The 27,795-nt window shown below is 38.3% G+C and overlaps 1 protein-coding gene across 1 annotated transcript in view; it reads right to left on the bottom strand.

Moving 5' to 3' along the window:
• lrp1bb (low density lipoprotein receptor-related protein 1Bb) overlaps positions 1–27,795 on the bottom strand; it is a 393,508-nt gene that overhangs the window by 181,275 nt on the left and 184,438 nt on the right. Inside the window, exon 9 of the mRNA XM_042494695.1 lies at positions 15,319–15,456. Within this exon, the coding sequence (XP_042350629.1) occupies positions 15,319–15,456 (138 nt within the window). The remainder of the gene's footprint in view (positions 1–15,318; positions 15,457–27,795) is intronic.

Genomic DNA, 27,795 nt, shown 5'->3' with positions numbered 1-27,795 from the left:
TAATTTGCTCTAATCAGATGTATCAACAGAATGATTCTAGCAATTGCACAAAATTAATTCCATCTGTTTTCACATTATGCCTAGGGAAAAAAAGGCTGGTTGAGATATGTGAGGCTCAGAGGAGGGTCTGTTCTTTGGTATAGGTTTGCTATTTTTATTACATATTTTAAAAAGAGTTATGATTTGCTTTAATTCTATCTGTGATCTGGAAAACTGCAATGTAATTATGTTTGGAAGACTATATGGACTGCAGAAATCAACACGACCTATAAGGTGCTGTCTTCTAAATAAGTGGCCTATTTAAAGCACAGGCACTGTTCACAGTTTATTATTGTAGATACATATCATCAGTATGTGCCAATGACTCAGCAGGTGCTGATATACTATGATCTAAAAGGTACAGTCTAGTAAGGAGGGTTAATGCTAGCAAGCTTGGGTTCCATTCTCTGGCAGCTGATTAGGGTACCTTGTGGGCCTCCTCATTCCAAGGGGAATATCAGCTTAACCATAGAAATGGTCAACCAATCAATTTACAGTTTACATCCACGTCTGTTCAGACTCATATGTAGCCAGTGGACACTGTTTTAAATGTGGATGTTACTGCAAAGATACCACAAATTCTTAAACATTGATGACTCACAGACACCTTCAACCCAGCGGTGCAGAAAGATATATACAATCAGCATAGTGTCAAGGTGGACACCCAAGACTAGTGTCACCAATTCAGTATACCACAAAATGTAAGCCCTTCTGTTCCTGAGATATGACGTTGAATAATGGCCAGAAAGGTGTTTTTGCAGAACATTATGATGTCAAAGTGAAGCTGACCTCTGTCCCTTTGGATATAAAATGTCATTACTTTATCATTTTATCTTATTAGACATTTGTATCATAATTGTATATGTGGACATTTGTGCCAAATTTGAGGAAATTCCTTGGACGTGTGCTATGGATATAGAGTTCATGACAAGTGGATGGACGGATGGACAGACAACCAAAAATATAATGCCACTGGTCGCTGCTGTTTCTGGCACAAAGACATAAAAGGGAGAAAAACACATCTTGTATCAACCTTCATAGGCTGTACACAGCTATGATGTACTCTAGTCAGTAGTGCGCCACAGAGGTTGACAGAACGTCTCCTGGCAACACCGGCTCTCATGTGTCAGTCAACATGAGGGATGCCCACCCAGAGGCCTGAATCCTAGATGCTGTCTTTACAAATACATTTGAAAATGCTTATACATGCTTTAAAAAAATAAATAAATAAATAAATAAAAATATGCACAACAACAGCATATCCACAGTTTCTATTACCTTACACAAAAGTGAGGGGAATACAACTTTCAGTTTAATTTTAAATTTTCAGTTTTTATATCAATGAAAACACCACAGAAGCACTGAATTTCTGCCTCTGTGGGACAAAAAAAATCACTCTACAGCATCCCACTAAACAAAACTCACACATCTTTCTGGCAGACCACTAAGAAGAAGTTTCATAGACCTTTCACATTCAGCCACACAGATGGTAGAGTATGAATGGTGAGTATGGCACTGTTGCTCTGCCAGTACAAACAAGAGGCCTCACCATGGGCGAGAAAAGACTAACCCAAGGCTAACACTCAGATTGCCCCATCTGGCCTAATTATGGCTTCCCTTTAGGGATGGCTGTGGCCTTTGTCTTTGAATAGCCACACACTCCCCAAAACTCTGTTTGCAGTCAAGGTCTGTAATTAATGTGGGACAGAATTAAGATGCAAACCCAACAGGAAGCTACACCCATGGCTGGCTCAAGGACCTTCAATGAGTCGATTTCCCACCCATAATTTAGGAGCTTAACCCGCTGTAGGTCTGTAGCTGTGGTTGGTATCCTCTGGGTGGCAAGAGTGACAAGATTGATTTCACAAAGATGAAACTAGGTCATAAATTCCCTTAGGTTCAAACATTCAACAGTTTCGATAAGTGTGTGCAGGGAAATATTATTTGTACAAGATGAGCGATGATTGCAGTGACACAATTTATTGACAAGGCTTAAAAAAGTTATCTGAGAAGCTTAAGTGTGTCAGCTTTGATGTGACACAGAGCTGTCCGGATGGTCTAGAAGGTATAATTTTCCCAAGAAATTGAGAGATACATGCACGTTTACATGTAGTTTTCAAGAAATGTAATCCTGTAGCTCAAACTGGGGCTCAAATGTGACAGTAAATGTTGTTAATCCCTCAAAGCACAATTCGCTCAGGGATTTGAGAACTGGTGCAGTGCCAGGCTTCTGACATGCCCTTAAATATTGGAGGAAATATCGTGGGTGTGGGTGTTGAAATCTCCCAGCAAACAATGAAATTTTAATTCTAACCACTCCTGAGGAGGAAAATCCACTGTAATAGGATTTGATGTCACCAGATTGTTTCCTCATATTAGGGAGAGTAATGATATGAGTGACAATATCTTGCCAGACTGTGGAACAACAAAGTAAGATGCATGAAATATTGATTGCCAGTGTCTGCTGTTATTTATATAGTGTGTAGTGGGGCCTGGCAGTCAAATCTAACCAGGATAACAAGACCTGGAACCTCAAGTCCTCAAACAGCAATGCAAAATCTGACAGAAAAATTAGAAATTATGTGAGTTAAATCAGTGGTGTAGTGGCTGCAGACTAGGTGGGTGTACTACCAGGTAGATGGGTAGGTTACAGGGGAGGAAGTGGGTATACTCCTCTACAGACTCCAATAGCTTTTTTGCTAATGGGTGGGAATGAACAGCCAGAAAAAGAGGTGGGTGTATGCCAGACCCAAAAGCCAAAGTATCAGTGCCCCCCTGGCTTTCACCTGCAAAATGTTGCTCAAATAAACACCTACAAATCAGGAGAAGACCCAAAAAAGACCACAAAGAAACACAAAAAGACACCAAAAAGATGCAAAGGAACTGCCAAGAGACGCAAAATTACAAAAAGGGGCAAAACAATCAAAAAAGATATCAAAGAGACACAAAGTAGCTACAAAAAGATAAAAAATGACATCAAAGAGACATGCAATGATAACAGACAGGCACAAAATGACCTAAAAGAGACATGAAATGAAATGACTAAAAAGACACAAAATGACCTGAGAGGCAATAAATGACTACAAAAAGACATAAAATGACATAATATCAAAGAGACACAAAAAGACAACAAACAGATGCAAAAAGATCTGCAAAGACACAAAATAATTGCAAAAAGGTGAAACGACCAAAAACCACAAAGAAGACCTGAAGAAAGAAGATACAAAATGACTACAAATAAACATAAAGACCAAAGAAAACATAAAATGAACTCAAAGAGATTCATAATAACTGCAGACACAAAAAGGGGGGCACAAAAAGAACTCAAAAAGACACAAAATGACTACAGACACAAAATGACCTCAAAGAGACATGAAATAACTACACAAAGACAAAAAATGCCTTCAAAGAGAGACAAAATAACTTTCGATATAAAATGACCTCAAAGAAAGACAAAATAACCATAGACATAAAATTGCCTCAAAGAGATACAAGGGGACTACAAAAGGACACAAAATGGCCTCAAGGAGACACAAAACCACATCAAAATGCATAATGACTACAAATAAAGACAAACAACAAAAACAGAAGCAAAACCACCTGTGTGTCAGGCTGTGTCAGGCTACTTTGAAGGAGAGGTGGTGGGGTCTTTTGCATATCTGGGCCCATTGTCTTATAACCTGCCCATAGATACGGCCCGTATACCTACTGTACATATACCCTACACTACACCACTGAGTTTAATATGTGTAATACTTTGACAAATTTCTTGGATATGACCTTTAACTCATCAGATGCATCTGTACTGAAAGCAGAGGCAGGAAACACAACATTTTTGGAAATTACAACCTCATCTTTTCTGGTGAAGTGACTGCAGTGAGGTAGAATAACATACTAAAAAGCACAGCACATTGCAGAGCACCACCGGAGAGAGGAGAGCGATCACTTTGACTACTTACTGTAAATGTTCCATCCATTAGAGGAGCAAAAATTTAATAAATATGCTAATATGTTACAGTCTACAAGGCTGGTTGGCAGCACATTTTCAACCTACTGAGAATCACTAAAAAAATCATTGAGCTGTATTCATGGCTAGTCACTTCGGAACAAGAGCCTCACTTATCACGGGCTCCTTCACTCTGGAGAAAAGTGTTTGTTTGTTTGAGTTGTTGTAATGAAAAGTTAATCAAGTGAGATAATTGAATGTTGTTCAGAGACAGGGGGTGGGAGGGAAGGTGCATGTTTGACATTGTTTATTTTTCAGAGGCTTCATTGTTAGAAAATATATACTAATGTTTTTTGTATTATTTTTCAGTGTCAGAGTCAGAGACTATTAGAAAAAAAAATGATTAAGGTGTGTGTTTGCCTAAGAAGATAAACCAGGGAGACAATGCTTTCTCACTTGCACGTCAGTAATGTTTTTTTTTTTCCTGCTACTTTGCAGCCAGTGCACTCACAACTATAATTTAAATCCCCAAATAACTTAAATCAGTGTGTTCTCTGCAGAGGGCAAACACATTGCCTTTGACAAATTTTGCTATGACATGGAAATCATCGCTGCATAAAAGTCCAGATTACCCTTACGTGGCAGAAATAGATCCACATATTTTGGAATCAAATACATTAGAGCGCCTGTCAAAGCAGAGTGCTGGGAGAGGCAGCCGCACCTCATCACTGTAACATTCAGCCACATTCAGAGGACTATTTTTGCTGACACTTTTCTATTGGAGTGAGTCAGACTGGCACAGGTTGACTCCAATCATATATTTAATCACAACCAACTATGCTCTCTAGGAAGCAATTTGTGACAATGTTTGCTCGTTCATCTTTCCGCTTTGCATCATAAACCCTGTCATTAACTTTACAAGTCATTTTTTTGCAGCACCAGTATATATCCTGCAATATTTAATTATCAGTGAAGAAACAAATTTATAGTTGCTTGACTTGACTTGAATCTCTCGGTGACTGGATGCTTTCATCTGTATTGGTGCCTGCCCATAGACAGCTGAATCTGTGTTTAACCATGTAAATTCAAAGGGGAAAAAAGTGTGCTTTTGTTCCAGATGTTCTTTTTTTTGCCTCTAAAATTAGTTAAAATGTGAAGCTATTTCACTTTTTTCCCATGCTAACAAGTAATATTTTAAAATGAAAAGAAATTTGATGTGAACAGTTGCTGTAAAGATTCATGGTGGATTATATACATTTCTTAGGTTGCCATGTATTATATCACATTACAAAAAAGTACTACAACTAATCAATACCAGCTGCAACAACATCACCAGGGCTGGTATTGTTTCACCTTGTGAATCTGTGTTTGTGTGTATAATAATAAGAATAATAATAATAATAAGAATAAGAATAAGAATAAGAATAAGAATAAGAATAAGAATAAGAATAAGAATAAGAATAAGAATACACTTTATTTATATAGCACTTTTCTTAAAATTACAAAGTGCTTTTCAGGATAGAAAGAAAGTGTGTGTGTCTTCAGGATGAAATGTGTTCCTGGTGGCACCTGTTGTAGTGAGAACTACCACAGAAGCTGTTTGGAAGGCTGAGTTTGAGGATGGGTTTTGTCTATAGCTTGTATGTAAAGATGGACGATAACAAAACATCCTGATCGCCTCCTGATGGCTGGCTGCAATATAGGTCATAAACCATGCCCCCTCCATGTTAGTGAATGGGCCAAACCAAAAACTCATGTGTCAAATGTCGCTGTTCTCATTCGGTTGGACAAGTATATGGGCAGGAACACAATATGCTGGAGATCAGCATGTATATTCACACACACACACACACACACACACACACACACACACACACACACACACACTTTATATTAAGTTGCTGATCACAGTATCGCGGCCAGTGATCCCAGCTGAAATTAGTAAGATGTTTGGAACTCAAACCATGGTGCTAATGATTTGAGGAAAATGTTTTGCTGAAAACCAGCAATTCTTGTCATAATATTGTGATTAACATTAAAATTGTATTCATTTTCTACAAAGTTAAAAACAGGCCTGTATGTTCAGTCGACTGCAAAACAATGAGCAGGCGTACCATAACCAACTTATCTTGAAAAAAATCTAATAAAGTAATGCAGTTTCCTTATGTTAAAATACCCTCAGGGTTCTCTGTCTTTCTCCCTCTCTCCTTTTTTAATCCAGTCAGCCAGAAACATCAACTACTAAGTGAATTTGCCTGGTTTTCAAGAATTCTTGACCAATTTAACACACATACATGTAAAAATGATGGTGGTACTAGACATTACTCAGATCTAATCAGGACATTCAAAAGTGGCATTAGGCTATATTAATTTTGACAGCTGCATAGTTGGATGGTCATAACATAAGTGCTGGCAAATCATGTCTGACAATATTTTGAGATCCAACTGTCAACAGCTAAAAATAATGTTGACAGCTCCGCACTGTAGTGACTTAAGCTAATGTTAGCTTTACAGACTGACAGGACAGGCTGTCTCACAACTCCAAAACCACGAGTTCTTAATTCAGAGCAAGTAATGTGATAAGCTATAAATGATGTGCTTTAAAGTTTAACTCAGAGTTTCTGAAAAGACTTTACACTCAGCAACTGTTGAACCACCTGCCATCTGCATGAAGGTTTTACCCAGGCCATCATCTTAATTGCTTATGTTAATTAAAAATAAATAAATAAATTAAAAAACACTCATAACTCCGTGGGTTATTTAAAGCAAAGTATAGACACTAAGCCCAATCCTTATTTTTTCCAACCTTCAAAAATAATAGAGTGGTGGTTCCTCTTCCACAAAACATCTTTGGCAAATGATGGTGACACCAGAATGTGCAAATCATAACACCAGAAAACAGCCAAGAGGTTCTTTCTTGTTTGGCTGACTTACAAGTCAACATTAATTAGCTGCAGCTGAGTCAATTTACATAGACGGTTGTCATTATAGTGGCAAAAATTAACAGTCGCTGGCCTAATCTAAAACTTTTACTTACTACAGCCTGTTAAAACCGAGCTGGACTGTTCATTAGGGTCGTTATATAAATATATGTATTCCATCCAGTTGTTTATAATGCGCTTGGGGAAAAGATGAAGCAGTAGAATTTCAGGCGCATCTAAAGGGAAGCCTAACCATGCATATTCTGCTAGGTCTGAATGTTTACTTTTACAAATAGCTGCTCCTCTCATCCTCAATGTGATCTGATCAGCTGTGAATGGATGGACAAATCAATTCTCCACCATGTGAGTGACAAACTGCTGCAGAGGAAAAAAAAAGAAGTCATGGAGAGCTCCACCAGCATTGTGTTCACAGACCCACAAAAACCTTAGATTCTAGATAGAGGACTCTCATTGATACAAAGGCACATACAGGCATTTAAAAGAACCCAAAAAAAACCCCACAAGTGCCCTCTTTGTCTCCATTTACCACCACACATACACTTTCATTCTGAGGGAAACACTGTACTGATGTGATAAATGATACAGCAGCTAGTTCCTGCATGACTTAAACAGAGAGACTGATTTTGGTGCAAATCTTAAAATTTTAACAGTTCTAGCACATGCAGAACATTATAGCTCATTTGTACAATCCACGTGAAACAAATTTAGACGGAGTGGATATTAGGTACATACAGAACATTGATCGATTTTTCTTAGAGAGAACACGCTCGGAAGCCTAGCACAAAGAGAGAGGAGAGAGATCAGGGAGCAGCAAACTTCCCCACTGGGGGAAACCTCAGACTCAGAGCCTACAGGGGGATGAAATGGAACAGCGAGCGGCAGCAATAACTGCAGCAGCTATGGTTGTACTGTGAGCAGTGTAGCAGCTCTTTCATTGGCAATGAGAGAGTGAACACATGCGTGACAGCTTAAACAGAACACTATATTAGAATAGGGCTCTGGATATGTGTATACAGTGTATCCTGTGTGATTTTACCAGTGTGACTCAAGCTGTCTCAACTAGCTTCACAGGCCTCATTCTTTTTAGGCTGGAAGGTTAACAAAACATGAATTATATCTATAATGTTTGCTGTTTTTTATATTCAAATTGACCCATTTTCTGTCTGAGTACGATTTTTTTCTACTCCACGCTTCACCACCAAATGATGCTGACCGATTCTGCAGTAAATGTCAAGTTTTTATGAGCTATTACTAAATGAGGCTTTTAATAATGAATGTAATGGTTTGGGTCAAGCTCAGTCAGGTATAAAACGTGTATCTGAAAAATACCACAGTACTTATTACTGTGTTGTCTAAATGTCACTAGAGGTGAAACACTGTGAACTGCATGTCATTCTCATGTTAGTAGTCAGCTTCAACATGCTGCTCACCAATGTTATTGAATTAAACATTCACCTATAACTTGTAATAACTACAGCAAGAAAATAATTAGCTGCATTTCAGTTCTAATAAAGATAAGAGGACAACCTACGCAGCAGTGTTAACTGCCATTTGAAAAAATCAATAAGTAAAATGCCTGGTGACTAAGGCTTTGTGCTATTTGGCAATGAACACTAAGGCATTTGCATACATCTCCAAAGATAGTATTTGAATCCCTTATCTTAAGTATAACATAAAGACATATTTGTATTCCAATGACACTTGCTGTGCTCTCACTTTGAGGATAGCACACACAGTGGCACCACCATAGCAGTAGCTAGTAGGGGCCTCTGTGTGGTGTTTTTAAACTTAAGAGGACTTGCTCGCAAGAAATGCTTTGTTCCTAACAATCAATGTACTCTTTCAACTTAAAACTGTCTCTTAAAGAAAAAGGAAAGAAAGAGAAGAAAAATAAAGTGTCATCTAATTCCCTACATATGAAGCATAGAAATGTATCGTGGTTTGCAGAAACGTGTACTGCCAACTAGCACCTGGATTGTATTTCTTGCTATAATCATAAGTAATGTTAAATTTTAAATTGTGACTTACATGCAATAATTGGTTGTTGAGCTACACTTTACCAGTGACTCCCATTTTATGACACGTTCTCCTTCCTTTGCACTTTGTGCCCTGTGAAAGGCATAAAAATACCATATCAAGTACTATAGCGCAAGGTCATGACAACAATCTCATAATTCTGCTTATGCCAATATTCACACTGCCATGAAATCTGAGCCCAGACTATGATGTTTTTTTATCACCAGTGTCTGACTCATAAAACTTAATGCTGATGATCTTTCTGGGCATTCACACAAAAAAGACTGTATTCACTCTTTGCAGTATTACAATATCCACAGAAAAGATGCCAAATATGATAGACCAATGTCAGCACACAAGTGATTAAAGCCAATATGTGGAGTCTTTAATGTGAATATAGCAATATTTATGATACATACATATAGCTAAAGGGCATATCCTGATGGCCAAACGTTTGGCTTGTAGGAAAAGTAGTTACAGTTAAAACTGCAGTCTGTCCACCAATACTGTCATAATATCACTACTGGGGGAATCCAATGTCAGAAGAAACAATAGCTGGAAGATAAAATTCAATCAGTAGAGCTCAGATGTTTTAAGCAGTAAAATAAAGGATCTAAAATTAATCAAATGCCATAATTTCTTTACAATTGAATGCAATATTCATACAGAAATTAAGTCTATAACTATAACTGCTGTGGAAATGGATAGTAAATTAAGTGCCAAGCAAAATATCACTGGGTTTTTATCATTAGTTATATAATTCCCTGCACTATATAGTCAAGGCTGCATTGCTGATACTCACTTTGAGACAGCAACGTGACAGCATTGAGTTTGCTTCAATCTATCAATGATCTTTGATGACACTGCTGAAAATGTGCTGTCACAATACCATCTCCAGCAAGATTCCACTGCTGCCCCCCTCCAAAAAAAGCAGAATGCAAACCCAAGAGATTAGTACCGACAAATATTTCCATTTCTTTTTGATTATTCCCTCATGATGATTTGACCCCAAACCGACTGTATAAACCAGTGTGACTTTCTATACAGGATGACAGCACATGCTCTGGTTTCGAAGTGATAACACTACTTTAATGTGTTACACATTTTGGTTTGAAAGTGAGAATTTTGAGTAAACTGCTTGAACAAACATGGATTAAGCCTGGTATCAAAATTAAGCTTCCATTTTCAAATCTAGAAGAGGCCTAACGCCAAGCCATACGGGGTGACAAAGTCTCCAAATTCAGTTTCTAAGTAGCTCTGTGCTGTTCCTTTTATCCCCTCATGTCCATTTGGGAAATATTTGTTTATGTTCACTTGCTGGGGCTGCCCTAAAGATAACATATGAAGTCTGAAGCTGAATTGTGTTTATTTAAGTCTGACATTTGTCTTCCTCAGCGCAAGCAGTAGAGACTACAGAGATCCCACGGCACAGCCATGAGCCGGCGATTAAGAATGAGCAAGTTTCCTGAAGGTGAACGAAAAGAGTTTGGTGGTTTTCCATCTGGGCACCTTCATATCAAGGCCTCTCGGGATGTTCAGCATGTATATTCATAAGAGGTAGGGAGAGAGAGAGAGAGGGGGAAAAAAAGTTTTGTGAGAGACCCAGCTGGTTGCCTAAAACTTCTCTTTGGTGACCTCAATTTCTCCTGCTTCCCAATGAGTGTGGTCTGTCCATGTGGGACTAAGCATACTGTGCAGTGTGTGTCCCTGAGTGAACTTAAGCAGAGGGTTGGCAGCACACAGACTAAAGTGACCATAATGTGTTATCTTTAACATCATATTAACAAATATTTAGAAAGACAACAAATTATTTTTTTTTACACACACTTTAAGTAATTTAGTCTTTAAGACAGAATCAATGTTGCTTCAGACAAGGAAGTCAAAGCTGACAGCAGTGATGTATTAGGATTTCTTGCATTCAGGTCACACATTATTACACATCCGATAGTGCCTTTTAAAGAAATTTAAAACACAGTGGTGCCATATTACCTATTCATTGACAAGGGATTTGTGAAATGACATCAGATGGAAAAGGAAAGTGGATGTATGCTGTTCACAAGGTTAAGGCTGGACAACAAAGATGAAGCCAACACACTGTAGAGAAATCTGTGATGAGGTAAAATCCCTTCTGGTCTTTAAAAGGCCAGTGTTACTATTTAACAGGACTAATTATGAGACAAATATGAAAAGTGAAGACAAAAGCAGATGTTCTTGGAATTCTGGCAGCCATAAAGCCATAAGTAGCATGGTTAAAAATCCAAAATTTGTACATGGCACATGATGGGCCAATAATATAATATTTGGGCAAGACAATCTGGCTTATTAATTCATCCTCAAAATTCAGACTGGGATTTAGATTTAATGCTCTATATTCCTTGTGTGGGTGCATCAGCATCTATTAACAATAAAAAACATTACAAACTTTCACAGTTTCCATGGGAATATTTTTAATGTTTTCTACACAGCCTAAAAGAGTACTGGAAAAAACAAGTCTAGAAATTTACAAATGAGTCAACAGTTTTTGTATTTTCAATTCCATTGTCTTGAGGTTTATGTTTTGTTTTGTTTTTGTTTTTATTTTATTTTTTTTCCGTCAAAGAGGCTTTTGGTTAAATACATGAAATATGATCTGTGGTTAAACAAGCGTAAAATACTTTCACATTTAGTTCTACAATATCAAATCTGTCAGCTAATACCCCACTCATGAATGTCGAAGCTTTAACACGTTTGAAAATAGCCGGTTGCTAACAAGTGGCTATATAAGACTACAGAGGTTGTCGAGGACTTCGAATGTCAACACAACAAAAATGGAAACTCATCTACTCACTAGTCGACCTTTACAGGCTCATGCAATTTGTTTTTTATAGCCCAGGGTTAACTTTCAGCTTCCAGTTATTGCATTTACATTATAAAAATCATAAACTTGGTTTTAATTTGTGAGGATTATCTTGCTGTACAAAACATGTAAGTACTTTTTTTTGGCACAGAACTTTAAAAAAGCTTAACAGAAAATCCCCCTAGCATTTGATTTAGATCAAACTTATGGTGGTTAATTGATGGTGAATACTGCAGCGACACATCAAGGTATCCTTACTGTGAAAGAAAATATGGGATGTGACACAGAATGAAATATGTAGCAGATCTCCTTCTTGGTAGTCGTGAGCTTTAAAAACACCTGACATCCTAACCCTGACACTTTGAACAAAACATTTTAAATGCAAAGCAGTACACCCAGCTGATGCATATGTGGTTCTGGCTTCACAGCTGATTCAAGTGTTGCTCTATCCTTTATTTAACTCGCTGCACTTTAAATTAGAGAGAAAAGTCATTTTAAGTGGAGATTGGAGGTCTTGAAACTGTGGTTTATAAAACCACTTAAAGCTTCAGGTTCACTTGTGGAAAGACCAAATATATTATACCGATGAGTGCAGCATACACAGCTCTTTACAAAAGCAAACAAAAAAGGGGGAAAAAGCAATCTGGTAGCTCACTGATTAAGAACTGAGATACCAAGTAATAATATAAAGAGATTTTAGCACTAATTATAACATACATGCATTCCATTTCTAAAAAAAGAACATGTTTTATAATAAAAGACCCAAAAAAAGATCATATCTTTTATTATTTTATTTTAATCATGGGTCTTTGAGATATCTAATATAAGGAAGGCTTTTAAAGTAAGAAGAAAAGGTATTTTTCTGTGTAATGAAAGCCTTATTTTTCTGTACTTATTCTCCTTCTTTACTCTTGAGTAAGTTGCACTGATTTATTTTTTGAGGAGGTTCGAGGAAGTCTTTGTGATGTTGCTTTGTCTCCAAAATACAAAAATATTCAAAAGAACAGAATTCTGTCTAAATTTTTTGTCTGAACTTCTTTCTTCCTACATCTTTTTTACTCCCTGCGGGCGACTCTGGCTAATGGATTGATTCCTCTGTGCTCTCGGTAAGATAAAGCAAGGTGAGACTTACTTCTATCATATTTTAATTGTATGCTAGAACTATTGTAGAACAGTGTCTAATCATTTTTCTTTAGGGGATCTGTAATAGAGAGTCATTTACAAGTTGGCAGCAGTGTGTATGTATTATCATGATGGCTACTTAGTATTGCTGTATGTGTGAAGGACTTCTTGCCATGGCCAGATAATAGATTTTAATTACCTGGTCCTTCCAGCATCGGTGGATGCACCAACATTTTTCTGCCTACTTTGAAACATCTTTGCAGTATGGCACATGGGATGGAATATTTAAGCATACAAATACTGCCTGTGTGTTCTACCTCGACTGACTTGATCGCATTCCCAGGTGAAGTTTTGCATTTTTGTTCTTATGAAATAAACACTGGAGCACAGCCGTAACTATAACATGTAAAGATATGTAGTTTTACATTGTGGTCTGACCTGTCTGACATACAGTATCTGCTCAGCTTATTTCATGTAGTTTGCTGCTTTTCTATCATCTTTGATATATAAACTCTACCAGCAGCAAGGCTAGGCAATGTACTGCTGTGGATGAGGCCGCAGCAGCACGTATTTTAGCCACCTAAAGAATGAATATTGGTGTTATATAAATATTGGCTCTGCTTTACCTTAGACACCAACCACTCACAATTTGTGACAATCTCGCAGTGATATGGGATGTTTGGGACAAGTGGGTCCAGACTTAGATAACCCATTCTTTACCATCAAGGCCCTCACTAACTGTGACTTTGGAGGAATGTCTGACTGCATTGCAATTAATATCAAACAAACAGGAATTATCGCAAAAAAAAAAGACAGCATGCAATGCACAGCCCAACTTTGTTTGACACATGCAAATGTATATTAGAAAAAACCCTGAGGAAGCACCTAAGGAGAATAAGGGCATGTGGGTGGTATGAGGCATGACAGAAGAACTACATGGTCATAAAATTACACGGGATCACATTTCACATTGTACTCCCTAGGTGAGAAACTGCTGAAAAGGCAGCTTACCATGTTGGGGAAAGAGAGAAAGAAAAAATAAGCCTGAGCTTCTGTATGAAGCAATTAAAACATCAAAATGATCTTTCTTTCCAACTTAGGTCAATCACTGATGTAACATAGTTAAGATAATAGAAATTTTTATTATTACTGAAGTTGATTAATATTACAGTCATTTTGTGAAGGTTTAAATTACTGGGCTCAATTTGACCCTGAGGATAAAAAATGTCAGTAAATTTGAAGATGAGAGGGTTTAAGAACGTTCTGTAGCTCTGAAGCAGTTCAGCAGATATGGAAAACAGCCAGAGTAGGATATCAAATGTATGCTACATTACAGTTTCTCTGAACCACAGTTCTCACTGTAGCCCTAAGAAAAGGAAAAAAAATAAAAAATAAAAATAAAAATCAGTTTATGCATATGCATTTATATTTTAGGTGATCTATAAACTTAAATGGTAATTTTCAAACCAAACCAGAGACATTGCATACTGTTACAATGCCTTTCCACTTCAATCAGTCTTGATTTAATTCCATTCTCTGGTTCCAGGCATCCTACCAAGTAAATCCATCAGTGCAAGCAGTAGTGTAAGGAGAGAGACATCCTAGCAAGAGTTTCTTTACTCAGTGCCAACAAGCAGGCTTTCGGACTCTTCACAGCTGTGAATCAGAGGCTACCATATCCTTGCACATAGCACTCACACAGAGACAAAGCCCAGCATGACTTTTACTGTCTTACAGGTCAAAAAAGGTCTTGATGTCTGCCAGACAGGGGCTACTGTGGTGCCAAGACCGCAGCAATCACGAAGCAGACGCTACCTTATCACAGAAGCCAGGTGTCCAAAGCAGCTTGGTATAGCTGCTAAGAATGCGAGCAACAACAAAAACTTGTGTACAACACAACACCTGGTGCTACTGTCCTGCTGAGTCTCTTGCCTGCTTTGACAGAAAGGATGATGAGAAGTCACCTTGGCAACCAGTTCAACCAGAAAAGTTTGAAAGTGACAGCTCATGCTACCATTACATGAGTTAGCATTTATATCATCAACCATCATGCATTGGCAGCTGAATTTAAATGTAACAAAAGAAAGACAGAATAAGCAGTGCTTATCTAAGAGAATGTGGGAACGATCGCTGAACTCCTATAATCACCAAAAAGCAGGCTTTAGCTTAAATTTACTCAACTAAAGTTTGGAATAATGAATATGTCTATTATTAACAGAGAATAAAAGTTAAGCATTTTCCACAGCCATATATTTTACAAATGTAATACAGATTTAATATGTAAAATAAATTTCACAATCTTAATAAGCCAAATAAGATGAGCATAATCTGATTAATTAACATAATAATAAGAATACTTATTAATTTATGTATTCTAAACCCAAGGCGAAAAAAGAATCAGCGTCATTAACTCTTACCTCGACAGTGAACTCCTTCATCATAACCGTCTTCACAGTCTCTGGCTCCATTGCAGAGTTTGTTGAAATGAATACATTTTTTTGTCCCGATGCACTGTATGTGATTGAGGGGACATCTGATCACCACCTCCTGCGCACCTAAGAAGAGAAACAAAGTGTCTTTTTTTTGTTGTTTTTTTTAAATTAATAATTCATGTATCATATCAGTTCACTGCAAAGCCACATCAGCCTTAAAAAGGTATTTTTTCAGCATACGGAGAAGCAATTACATTGGGAGTCCATATGTGAAATAAATTTGCATTTTTCACTCTCATTATCGTTTGTATTTTTTGCAGGTAAACAAATTTCTTGCAGTTTTGTTTTGACCGACCTCTCAAAGTGCTGATACTTCAAGACCTCATTTAAAGGAGGCAGAAGAACCTATGCATATGCAAACATATTTATACTTCACACAGCATTGTTCTTTACACACAACAGATGTTCGCCACACTACTCTGCAGACGCACTGGTGAAGTCCTGTAACAAACTGCCCGACTCTCCCTGCCAGCCAGGCAAACAGCGGAGAGCAGCTGTTTAAGGATTCATGAGGCACATAGGTGACCCTCATTCATGTGGCAACCACAAGAGCACATAAAACACAGCTGACCAGTGCACCAGCACTGTAAATGTGTCACTTCTCCACCTTAACTACATTGATATCAATTACCAATGTGCCGCTGCAGCCACTTAATGGAAAGATTTATTGCCCACGCGATGGGGTCTGTAACAATCCCCGGAGTTCTCCCACCCCGAGGAACTCACATCCAAGCGCTCTTGGACCATCTTGATGTGGCGGTTACTGATTCACAGCATCCATTTCTACTTTGTAAGGTAAGAGATGCAGCAATTAATGTGGCCATTACAAAGAAGGCTGTCATCCGCTGCTGATTTACAGAGGGGATATGTCGCAGCAGTTGTGCGTCTGTATTGACACAATAATGACTCATATTAGTTTCTCCTCCCAAGCATTTTTATGGCTTTAAAAGGTGTAGCAGGAGAGGCTTCTTCTTTAATGAATATTTCTTGGCTATCTCTTCAAGCCCCACTGATTCACACTATTTCTTTGCCATATTTAGGTAAGTCAAATATAAGTGACCTTGTCTCTGAGAGTTCATATTTCACACATGAGCAAACTGGCAGCCTCATCTGCTGGGCTCCGAAATGTCTCTTCATTTCTCATCCAGCTCTTTTAAGGTTGGACTTTTTGATATTGTGCTTTTTCAGACCTTGTGTACAAAAATATATTTGCAAATCCATCATACTACATTAAACACAGTATATATTTTTAAAAAGTATATTTTAAAGGCTTGACTTGCTTTCTTAATAATTATTACTAAGTAGAAAAAAAATACACCCTGAGGATTCCATTTTCAAAGTATCGCCCTTGACTTTTATGTCAATGTTCACTTTAGAAAAATATAAAAAGGAAAAAAAAATCCTTTTTGAAACTGCTAGCATTTCACACATCTAATACATTTAGAGATGTCAAAGTCAAATATGTGCTGTTTAACTGCCATACATTTTAAAATTCAAAGGAAATTTTAACTTTCTACAGAGGCAGACACACTGTCCCAGAATATCTCACCCAGTGTCACACCACCGTACATGTCCATTTGGCAAAATGTGCTATTTAACACAAAGCCGTAAGGGTCTCTGACGAGGTAACAGCGTTGTCAGCCTCTCCCCTTGCTATCTCACCACATGGGTTCTAATCTAATGTGATAAGGGGAGGGATGGTGCATGAATATTCAGTGGCTCTGATCTGTCATGCAGGGGTACACAGATGGTCTCTCAACGGCTGAGGTATTCAGAATTCCTCTGTCAATTCCCAAACTACTGTACTATGTTGGATGATCGCTCAAAGTCGTATAAGCAGGATAGTACACCATGCCATGTAACAAATCCTCCGACAGCTATACAGGAGCCTCTCTCCCATTAGTTTTCAATTCCAAGGTGCAGAATGATGCTAACTGAACATCCTGCATGTGCCTGATCAGTTCACGCACACATACAAGATCCTCTTAAGCAATTCACAGAGCACTGAGGCTAGAATGTCTTGTACAAGGAAAAGTATTCTGTAAAAATTAGGCAAATGCACTCACAATTACAACTCCCTACAGGCCGCCAGAGAGACGAACTGTGAGATGAGCTTCTTCCGTAACAATTACATATAATGTTATAACTACAGTATGCGTTGCACTGAATGATCTGATATTTCATTAGTGCCATAGATAAACAGTGTTTCAAGTATGAAAACCATGAAAATGGACTCATATAAACTTTTTCTTTCATGTTTTTATGCATATTTAGTTAAGGAAGTATTTTATTACAGGAAAGATGATCCTTTCTTCAAACTGGGCTGTCTATGCCTTAGAAAGACAGAAGTGTTTTTTTAATTGGTGCAACACGACCAGAGGAAACAGAAAAGGGTATTTAGCATTTATTTTTGCTCAACAGGTCAAAAAAATCTACAACTACTAGAATACACTGTGCCACACAGACCAATAGATGCTCCTACTAGGTTGATGACGTAATGCTAATTTGTCCATTTGACGGCCATCTGGTAACAAATAATCTTATGGTACAGTTAAGTTACCGGTAAGCTAAATCATGTTTCTGAAAACATCTGAGGTGATAAACAGGCAATGCAGTGACAACATCAGTTTTTTCAGCCTCTGTTTTCACCGTGCAGGAAGCAGCATGGCACCCACTTCCTATTCTCAAATTCTTGCTATTACAGCTAAACAACGCGCTAAATTATGTTTCTAAAAACATTTTAGGAGAGAAATAGGTAGTGCAGAAACATAATCCTGGTTTCTTATTTTGGTCCATCTCTTGATCCACTTCTGTAGTCCTTATGGCAGCATGGGTGGTGGGCAGTTCAGCCACAATGCAGCCTGTAGTTCAAGCAAAAGCCCTTGAGCAAGAGAAACTCTGTCGATGACACGTTGTGTATCATTTGGCTGAGTTTTGCTCGGAAGAGAGAGGGGAGATCTAGGCACTGAAGGAGGACAGTTTACCATAGTTTATTTACATATTACCCACAGTGTTCAGTACAAAGCGAGTTGAAAATTGGCAAAGTGTCCCTTCAAAGTTACTAATTATAAAATGTTTAAACCTTAACACACAGTGACTGCAATTGCTCTGAAAGTGTAATAATCCATCTCAGTGTTATAGAATAGGCATTTTTCACAGCAGACAATTTTACTTGTTTGTTAACAATGGTTGTGATTTATTCAAGTGTCCCAGTAAGCTATGACAGTGTAACAGTAAGCCAGCATGATCAATACCAGGACTCTGAGACTTAAGCAGCTACATGGATTTTTTGTTTTTTCTCAATATTTTCTGTTAAAACATGCCAGCGCACTCACAAGTTTTTATCTTTATTCTGGTTGATTAATTTGGCTGCTCATGTTTACTTTAGACTCTTTCTTCTTTAGATACTAGAATTTTGGAAGGTGACCAATTATCATGACTTTGTAAGAATGATGCAGCAAAACTAACTACGTGATCAATGTCAATCAAGCAGTTTGTGCACACCCACACTGTCCTGTGCGGAGGTCAAATCAGCCACAATTTAAGTGAGAACACTGATTTAGGTGCACCATGAATATATTGATGCTTTAACGTAATAAATTGTATCAGGTTAACAGTCATCATTAAAAATTCAAAGGAAGCACAAATTGCAGACAACGTTAATGGACACATGATCAGAGGCAAACAAATGCATGCTTCCTAATGGAGGCCTAAAGTGGGTTGAGGATGCATTTGTTAAACTGAAAATGCTTTGTGTATAGCAAATGTTGGAAACAAATAAACAGCCCCAGGTCCCTGTTGTATTAAGCAATTGCTGATGTATAAATCTTAAATTATTTTAGATGACATCCGCACAGTCTTGGTAATGGCTTGATAAATGAATAATGTCCAGAGATGAAATGGGCAAGCACACTTAAATACCAGTTTAATCATAACACCTTGAGTGGAAGACAGATGTTCCCCTGGTAAACTAGAAAAAAAAATCATAGCATGATGTGCTTATTCAGGTAAAGTGGGAAGCATTTAAGTTCATCATCAATATTTATTAACGTCTTATTTTGTGATAACACAACCATAAATTAAACTTAAACATCCCCATCTAGTCTTAATACTACACATTTATTACTGGAACTACTGCAAGCAAACCTATACTTAAGTGTACCAAATATAAGCTTCAGACCTATAACGATTTGCTGCATAGAACTAAAAGAAATGACTTGTGGTGGTTTAAAAAAATGATTTGAGTAGGTAGAATATTTTCATGCTTTCCAGATGATGAACCTTTTCAATTTTGGATAATTCAGGGATGTCTTCTTGCCTCACCATTAGGACGAACTTTACATTTTGGGCCCTACAACTTGTAATTATTGCTGCAGCAGATGTTCATTATGCTCAACACTTTTGCTTTTTAATGAACATTGCAGACTGTAGGTGCTGCTGCAAGATTTTAGATTTTAGGACGTGTTAATTAAAAATCCTGCCGCTATTTGCCCACTTTGAGGAGTGACTGAGTAAAAATCAGCTGGGCCAAAGTAATACCTCTATTTAATGTAAAATGAGAGGCTTCTAAGGGGGAATTGCAGCAGCTATGTTCATTATGATAATCATGTTAATCTGAGCTGGTGCCAGTTTGTGTGGAATAATGAATTCCTAAAAGAAAATAACAGAGAAGCTATCAGCAGGGGAAGCTCCTTGAACTTGTACGTACAGGGATTCATCATATCTCTAAGAAATAATGATTTCATTTTTCTTAATTTATGGTTTGAATCGTTGATCAAAGTGGCATCCTGATGCCTGACCCAAGGCAATGCCAATGTAGACTTCTCATAATAGCTTTATAATAGTAACAGGCTATATTGTGGTGAATCACACAATTACATTGACATTAGTTACTGCGTGCACTCTTGCTGTTGTTATTATTACATAAAGCAGTAATCTAATCAGAAGCATGATGACAGTGCAAAATCATTTTGGTGGTTCTGAACTGAAGCCAAAATGTCAGAAACAGCAGAGACAGCAGTAGCTTTCACTCGCTGCACTGTGATGGGTGCAGCAACTTTGCCTGTGGGCCAGTACAGACTTACCATTTGACATATTGCCTTATACTCCATTACAAATTCACCTGGGTAGATAGAGAGTGTATATTACGCTCCTGACTTTCACAACATTTTCAAACGATCAACATAAGCAGTGATTATTACCGTTTGCGTGATTCAGTTAGATACATATGCATGAACTGAAAGTAAACACCATATTCAAACATGTGATTACTGTACTTTGCCTTTGGGAGACAAACATTGTTAATTACTTCAGTAACTAGTAGCTAAAGTCTTGTTAATGTTAACAAGCAGCTCTGAAAAACAAACCATGACAGAGAAAGAGTTGCCAGAAGTGGTGCAATGTTGTTAACATTAATCGCTGGGCTGATAAGCTGTGTCACTGGTGTGGAAGAATACATTTAAAGTGTAAAATGCATGAATATTTTAGTTATTCTGCTTGTGTGCCTCTTTATGTGTGTGTGTTTATGCATGCTCAAGCATCAAGATCTCACAAAAAAACTGTGAACTCTTCACCTGTGAATGTAGTCTGTCTATTGTGGTGTCACTGTTGCTGTCATGCTTAAAGCTTGAGGATGTTTGGGTTATAAGATGTCTGGGCTCTCTGATGCTGTGGCTTAACTTGAGTAACTGATGGAAGGGGGTGATATATTTATAACTGTCATGTAATAGCACGGCAGGCGAGCCACTTTCCCTGTATCTAACCTTGATTTCAGTACATGAGCTGTTTGTACCCCGAGTGTAGGTTCATATCTCAAAGGCAAACAATTCTTGGACAAAATTCTGGGTATGTGGCGGTTCACTACATATCTTACTTGTCATGAACAATGTGCGTCATCCAAAATATGTGAAACCTCCATGGCAAAAAAGTGAAATGCTGAAATGCATGCAGATAAAGCTCAATGAAGTAAACAAGAGCAGAGTTTCCTAACATTACCGATGCATTTCACCAACTGTAGACTAGAGCTCTCCACAGCATGTTCTGCTTTTAAAAGGTGCAGTGGTCTCAACATGAAGGGCTCTTTAAAAGACTTATTTTCCTCTGTGACCTTTACATCCTTGCCATTTGAAATGATGTAGTCAGCCCAAAGAGCTTATTTCGCTGTATTTGTCTGACCCCAGAAATAGAGGCAATATTTTCCAGGAGCTGGAACCTCCAAGGACTGAGATTCTTTACAGACAGTGAGAGGAACTTACTGCACAACCACAGCATTGAATGTTGTGATTTTCGATACATTTAAAGAAAGATATGGATGTCTTAGATAAACTACTATGTTTAGGTCCCGCTCCCTTTCTCAGCATCAACAGGACATCAGCATTCATTTGACTCCTGTCTAATAACATGGAGCTGCTGAGATGCAGCCAATGGCACAGTATGAACTGGACAACTCCCTGGTGGGAAAATGTGTATGCCTTTGCAGGTCTGTGGATACACATGGCCAGCATTTGCCGATGCTCTGCCAGGCCTATCCTGCAGCCATTTTCAGTTCTTGCATGTTTCGGCATTTTTACACCTTCAATCAGGTCTTCAGCACACCAAACACATGCTGACTTGGATCAAAGCCAAACCGACTCAGCCAATCAAGAACATTTCAATGTTTGGCTCTAAAACAACCCAAAAGGCAGAAAAATGTTGGCATTGTACATTTCTGCAAACCATGGGTATGTTGCACATTATATTATCGAGTGGATATGTTGAAAAACCTGCAGTGGTTGGTTAACATGTGGTTAGGTTTAAGGACAAAAATGCTTGGTTATGGTTAGGAAAAGATTATGTTTGGGTTAAAAAAATAACAAGTTTTGGAAGCGCAGCCCCCACTGAAAATGCATCATAGTCTAAGTGAAAAACAATCCCTCCTTTTGTGGCATTATCCCTACTGGAAAACAGTGATAGGTCGCTGGAAATCACCCATGTTTGGTAGCTTCTGTAGCAATCTGTAGCTTGGCAGAAAAAACAGCGACGGGCCACTGCAAAACACCCATGTATGTCCCTAAAAAGCCACTGGAAACACAGCAATTACTCTAAATCACAAGCAGTTTTTGTGTGTTTGTTGGTCTAAAACAGTGGTCTGTAATAGTTTGTAGCTTGGTGGGCTTCTCCCCAAAGTGACACACCATCCAGCATTCCCTCCACCTCCAAACAAAAGTTAGCTCAGAAACTATGGCAATTTAGAAGCGTTGATATGATCCGTATGAAAGGTGCAAATGTCATGTATTCATTTTTTGCAGAAATGTACAAAACCATCATTTTCCTATGGCAACTGAGCTGTCTAAAATCTTCTTTGGTTGCCTTATCTGGTAAGGATCATTGTGTCTCTGAACTACTGGCTTCCACATTTCTTCTTGTCCTATGTGTGAATTCCCTCAAGTCCCTTCAAGTTTCACTTCCAGGGGCGCTGCTCTGCAGATAACCTAGAGCTTCATATTTATAGCCCTGAGAGGCTAAAAGCTTCATTTCAAATCTCTGCCAGCAAGTTTAATTTTAAATCCAACTTGCTAGCAGTGTTGATCAATTTATCTTAAAAAAATTACACAATTCAATTACTAATAATTATTTGACAGTTAAGGGCATTACTTGACCTGTAAATTACTAAACAGCAGTATTAACTGTATTTACAATACTTAGATTAATTAGATTACAGAATTACAGTACTTTTGTTCCTTGGGTGTCATCTAACATCTAAAATCTGAAAAGGCATGACGCACGAGACTAACATCATGGCTTGTTGCATGCTCAATAGCAAACAACAACAAAACAATATGGACATACTATGCAAATATATTGCATTAAATGTGATTAACTCTAGCAAAAGCAAGGATGTATTATATATGATTGCCTTTATGTATAATTTTTCATCGACTCTAATACAAGCAGAATACTGAGAGAATAAAGTGATATGTTTCTGCATAGTAGTCAGCACTGATGTTGGATTTGTGTCAAATTGTCAGTGTATTCCATCTAAAAGGCAGCATTCTTCGGATATGTGGGTTATTCTACAAATACCAAAGAAGGGACTTGCTAGTTACTTCCTACTGATGTCAGCCCTTACCATTTAGCCCCACTTTGTTGCATTATCATTTAAAAATGATTGATTTGCTCCTGCATTATACATGATATCACTCAAATCGATCAGCCACCTCAGAAATGCAAACTATTATTATTTGCTACATGTTAAATGCAGTTGCTGCAGTAAATGAGAGCAAAATCAGAAAAGTAATATGTGCAGAGCCCCTCCGACACCTAATTTCCTGTGTGCAATAGCTTATTATTAGCTGTAAATTATGCTGAGTGTTCAATCAAATATATCTGAAAGAGGGGAAAAATGTCGCCACTGTGCAGTGGAGTGAAGCCGGGTGTTGGCATCGGTGACAATCTGGCTCTACCGTATAATAAAGAATCAATGCATCAGTCTGCAGAGAGGAACAATGGAGTAAAGCTGCACTTCAGAAACACCACACGCAAAAACACCCAGCAAAAAGCCAGTTTATCAGTATTTGGTAAACAACGACATAATTAGTCAATAGAGATACTTTTGTGACCAACCATTATGCAAATGTTCCAATCTAATTGTTCTGGGGCCGGCTTCAAATGAATAATACATACAGTATATTGTAGTCAGCGAGGCTAAAACCAATATTCACAGAGAAGAATGATCTCATTAGGAGAATAATATACAGTGTTGTTTTTAATGCTGGCATTCTTTCATCAAAGAAATAAATACACAATTGTCTTAATGTCATCTGAATTAATGACATTGACAATTGGATTGTGACGTATAGGGTTATGTGAACTGAGTGAACCGCATTATTTTTCATCATCAAATCCACACATCTGATCTGGGGCTTTAAACTGTTGGCTCCTTAAAATATATTGTATAACAAATGTTCCCAAATGCACATACAGTAGTGTGCAGACCCCAACTTGAACTCTGCTTGATTTGATTACCTCTGACTGCTGAGGCCTTATTATCTTTAGCTAACCCTAAGACTGCATTTGACATAAAAAAGCAAACTTCCAGAAGACTTCTTTTTGTTTACACATGACTATAATGAGTTTTACAATCAATGAGGCATTTGGCTTTAACACAAGAGATTGATGTCCACATTACATCCCTAGCCGACTGTCAGTATTTCTTCTAACCACTCTTTTATACCCCATAAGCAGCTCCAAAACAGATGAAAAAGTTTTAAACAAAATATTGACATATCATCATTTTATAAAATTGTTATGGATAACTGGCTAGCATACATTTGCCAGTAAATTTGTCTAAGATTCACTCTCTGTCTAGCTCTTCCTTTGTCTCTACCAACTCCTGAAGGAAATATCTGGCTTTATATTGCTTAATGCTCCACTAATTAGCTGCTAACTTTGTTTCTCTGTTGTTTGATGCAGAAAGCCTGCATACAGACAATGGACAAATTATGCATGTCTGTTTACTGCATTGCCATGTGCAAGCTTAGCTTAGCTCTGTGATAGTCATGTGGTACTCTCACTACCTGGGGCTCGCGATTACAGAGCCTGGGTCTCTTGAACTGCACTACGCTAATCCTGTTGCCTCTCGGGAGCGTTCCTGCTCCCTTGTTTCCTAGTTTCCCTGGATCCTGGCCGTAACCTTGACTGTGCCTGACCGTGGTGATAGCTGTGCTGATGCCGCGACCCTGCCTTTGGTTGTGCTCGTGCTGTGGCTGTACTGATTCTGTGCCCCCCCGCTCGCCCTGATCGTGGTCTGGTCCTGGTTGCGCCGATGCTGTGATCTTGCCTTTGGACAACTCCCTTTCACATATGACATGCATCTGTTTCTATTATTCTGTGCCCCCCCCCCCCCCCCCCCCCCCCCCCCCCCCACCCCCCCCCCCCCCCCCCCCCCCCCCCCCCCCCCCCCCCCCCCCCCCCACTCCCCCCCCTCTCTCTTTCTCTTTCCTTTTTTGCCATGATTGTATTTCACTTGCTATTTACGACATCTATTGCTCGTCTGTCCGTCCTGGAAGAGGGATCCCTCACTATCCTCTACCGTCTACCTCCTGAGGTTTCTTCCTCTTTTTTTTCCCCGTTACAGGGGTTCTTTTTGGGGAGTTTTTCCTTGGGTGATGTGAGGGTCTAAGGGCAGAGGGATGTCGTACACTGTAAAGCCCTCTGAGGCAAACCATGTTTTGTGATAATGGGCTATATAAATAAAACTGACTTGACTTGAAACTGACTTGACATGGACCTGCATAATTGGAAGATAACCCTTTGTTGCTACGTTACTATGGGCGACCCCTTATACCAAAGATTGGTAATATGGTCTCTAACCAAACCTTAACCAAGTAATTAAAGGGTAACTACGCCCATTTTGAAAGTTTATATGTTATTCCTATGGTCTCACGCAGTCCATAAATATTTAGATGTTGATATATATATTTATATATAACAAGCTACAGAGTGCGAAAACTCAAATCTGCGATGTCATAGGGTATAAAGAGTAGAGCTGCTCAATTGTCAATGAATGATGGAAGATGTTCTAGATGACACTGAGAGCACCCAGAGAAATGCTCTGAGTATATGGGTTCATTTTCTGTTTCAGAACTGAGACTCTTCAGGAAAATAAAGTCCAGTTGGGTATTAAAAAAAAAAAAGAAAATCATTCTGTGGGTCCACAAAATCAGGCTTCCATTCATTGACTATGAGACTACTCCAAACTTTATACCCTATGACAGGGATACTTTTGTAAAATGATAGGAGGCCAGGGGCCAGTCGTAGCAGTCCTGCAAAGGTCAGGTGTACAAAGGGGCATTTCTAGGATTTTAGGATATATAGGACTTAGCTCAGACGTCTGTTTGGAGGTCTGGCAAATCCTCCCCTGGCACTTGTAAACACACTCTTTTATGATGTGTGTGGATCAATTTATTATTACTGTGAATAGAGTGATGATGTAATGGGTCCTACAACGCGGAAGTCCCTTAGCAGTCTTGCACTTCTGGTTCCCTCGTCTCAAAGCCTATGCATTCTTTGAATGAGTTTCAGTAAAAAACCTTAAATAGCATCTGTGGTTTACACAGACTAAAGATATTTAGATGTTTTGTTCTGCAACATAAAATATGTCTGTATAAACCCAATTTTAAACTTTAAGGTTTTACAAAGGCAGGCTAAATTGGACTACAGTGTTTGTCTTGGACATAAGATGTCATCACACCGGACACAGAAACTACGAGTGAGACTGGCAATTGACATAGCCATGATCATTAGCTGGATCAGGCCACGCTAACAGGAGAGAATTTTGTAGAAAATGAAGTGCGCTAAATCAAATCAGAAATTCGCCGATTTGGGGTGGTGACGTTAAGTTTTGCAACCATGATGTGGTTCATTGTAGCCTAACAATAGTTTTTTACTTCAGGCGATTTCATTTACACTTCATAACATACAAAAGTCTTGCTCATCTGTGAAGATCATCATGCTGTCAAAAACGTGTAAGTATCATAAACTTGTGTTTGTCACAAAGCTCATTTTTGGTGATAATCAAAAATCCCATTCGGTTTTTGATGAGGGAACCAGTGTGATGTTAACTTGCGGGTTGGCCTACAAAAATATGTCATCCCTTCATACCTTTCTGGAATTTCACCAGAGTATATGGTATACCAGTATGACGGTATCAGTGTGCAGCGCAACAACAGGCAATTTCTACCTAAAATAACAAATGACAATTTGTTTAAAGCACATGTGATACAGTAATACAGTGAAGTACTTTCAATAGGGGTTAACAGAGACAGTGGTAAACAGACTGCATTTATGTTTGTCAAACAGTTTTTCTACCCCACTACTTGAACTAATTGTTTTGTTGTTACTACAATCAAGATTTCTCTGATCAAAGCAGAAGGAGGAGCATTTCAAATTGTGGCATGAATTTTATAGGATGATGACACTATGACCCAACCCTATGTCTTTCAAATAAAATGGAGAAGCTCATATATCTCGTGGTCTTGGATTCCTCCATTAAATTATAATAATTTCATTGAAAATCATTGACCTTTCCTTTTGTTTATATACCCCACTATGTAATGTGTTCCAGGGCTCAAACTGGTGTGCAGGCCCATAGTGTAAATCAATTGATTTTAGGCCAGTAAATAAGTCTCTTTTTTTGGCTTGAAGGCATCTTTAATGAGGACCATGGTTAGAGTATAATACCGTACACACAGCGAGTAGGAGGGCATGCATTTTTCTCTAAATATCCTCTGGCACTAACCCAGCTCCCTTGAAATAATCATTGGACTATGACCATGTTTATAGAGTGGCTATAAGAGAAGGCATTTCACTATCTATTAGAGTACCCATTATTTATTATTAATAAATAAATAAAAAGCCAATGTC

Source organism: Plectropomus leopardus, chromosome 10 (genome assembly GCF_008729295.1).
Source record: "Plectropomus leopardus isolate mb chromosome 10, YSFRI_Pleo_2.0, whole genome shotgun sequence".
NCBI lineage: Eukaryota > Metazoa > Chordata > Actinopteri > Perciformes > Serranidae > Plectropomus > Plectropomus leopardus.
Note: the sequence above shows the minus strand (reverse complement) of the source record. Positions and strands in the feature narration are given on the sequence as shown.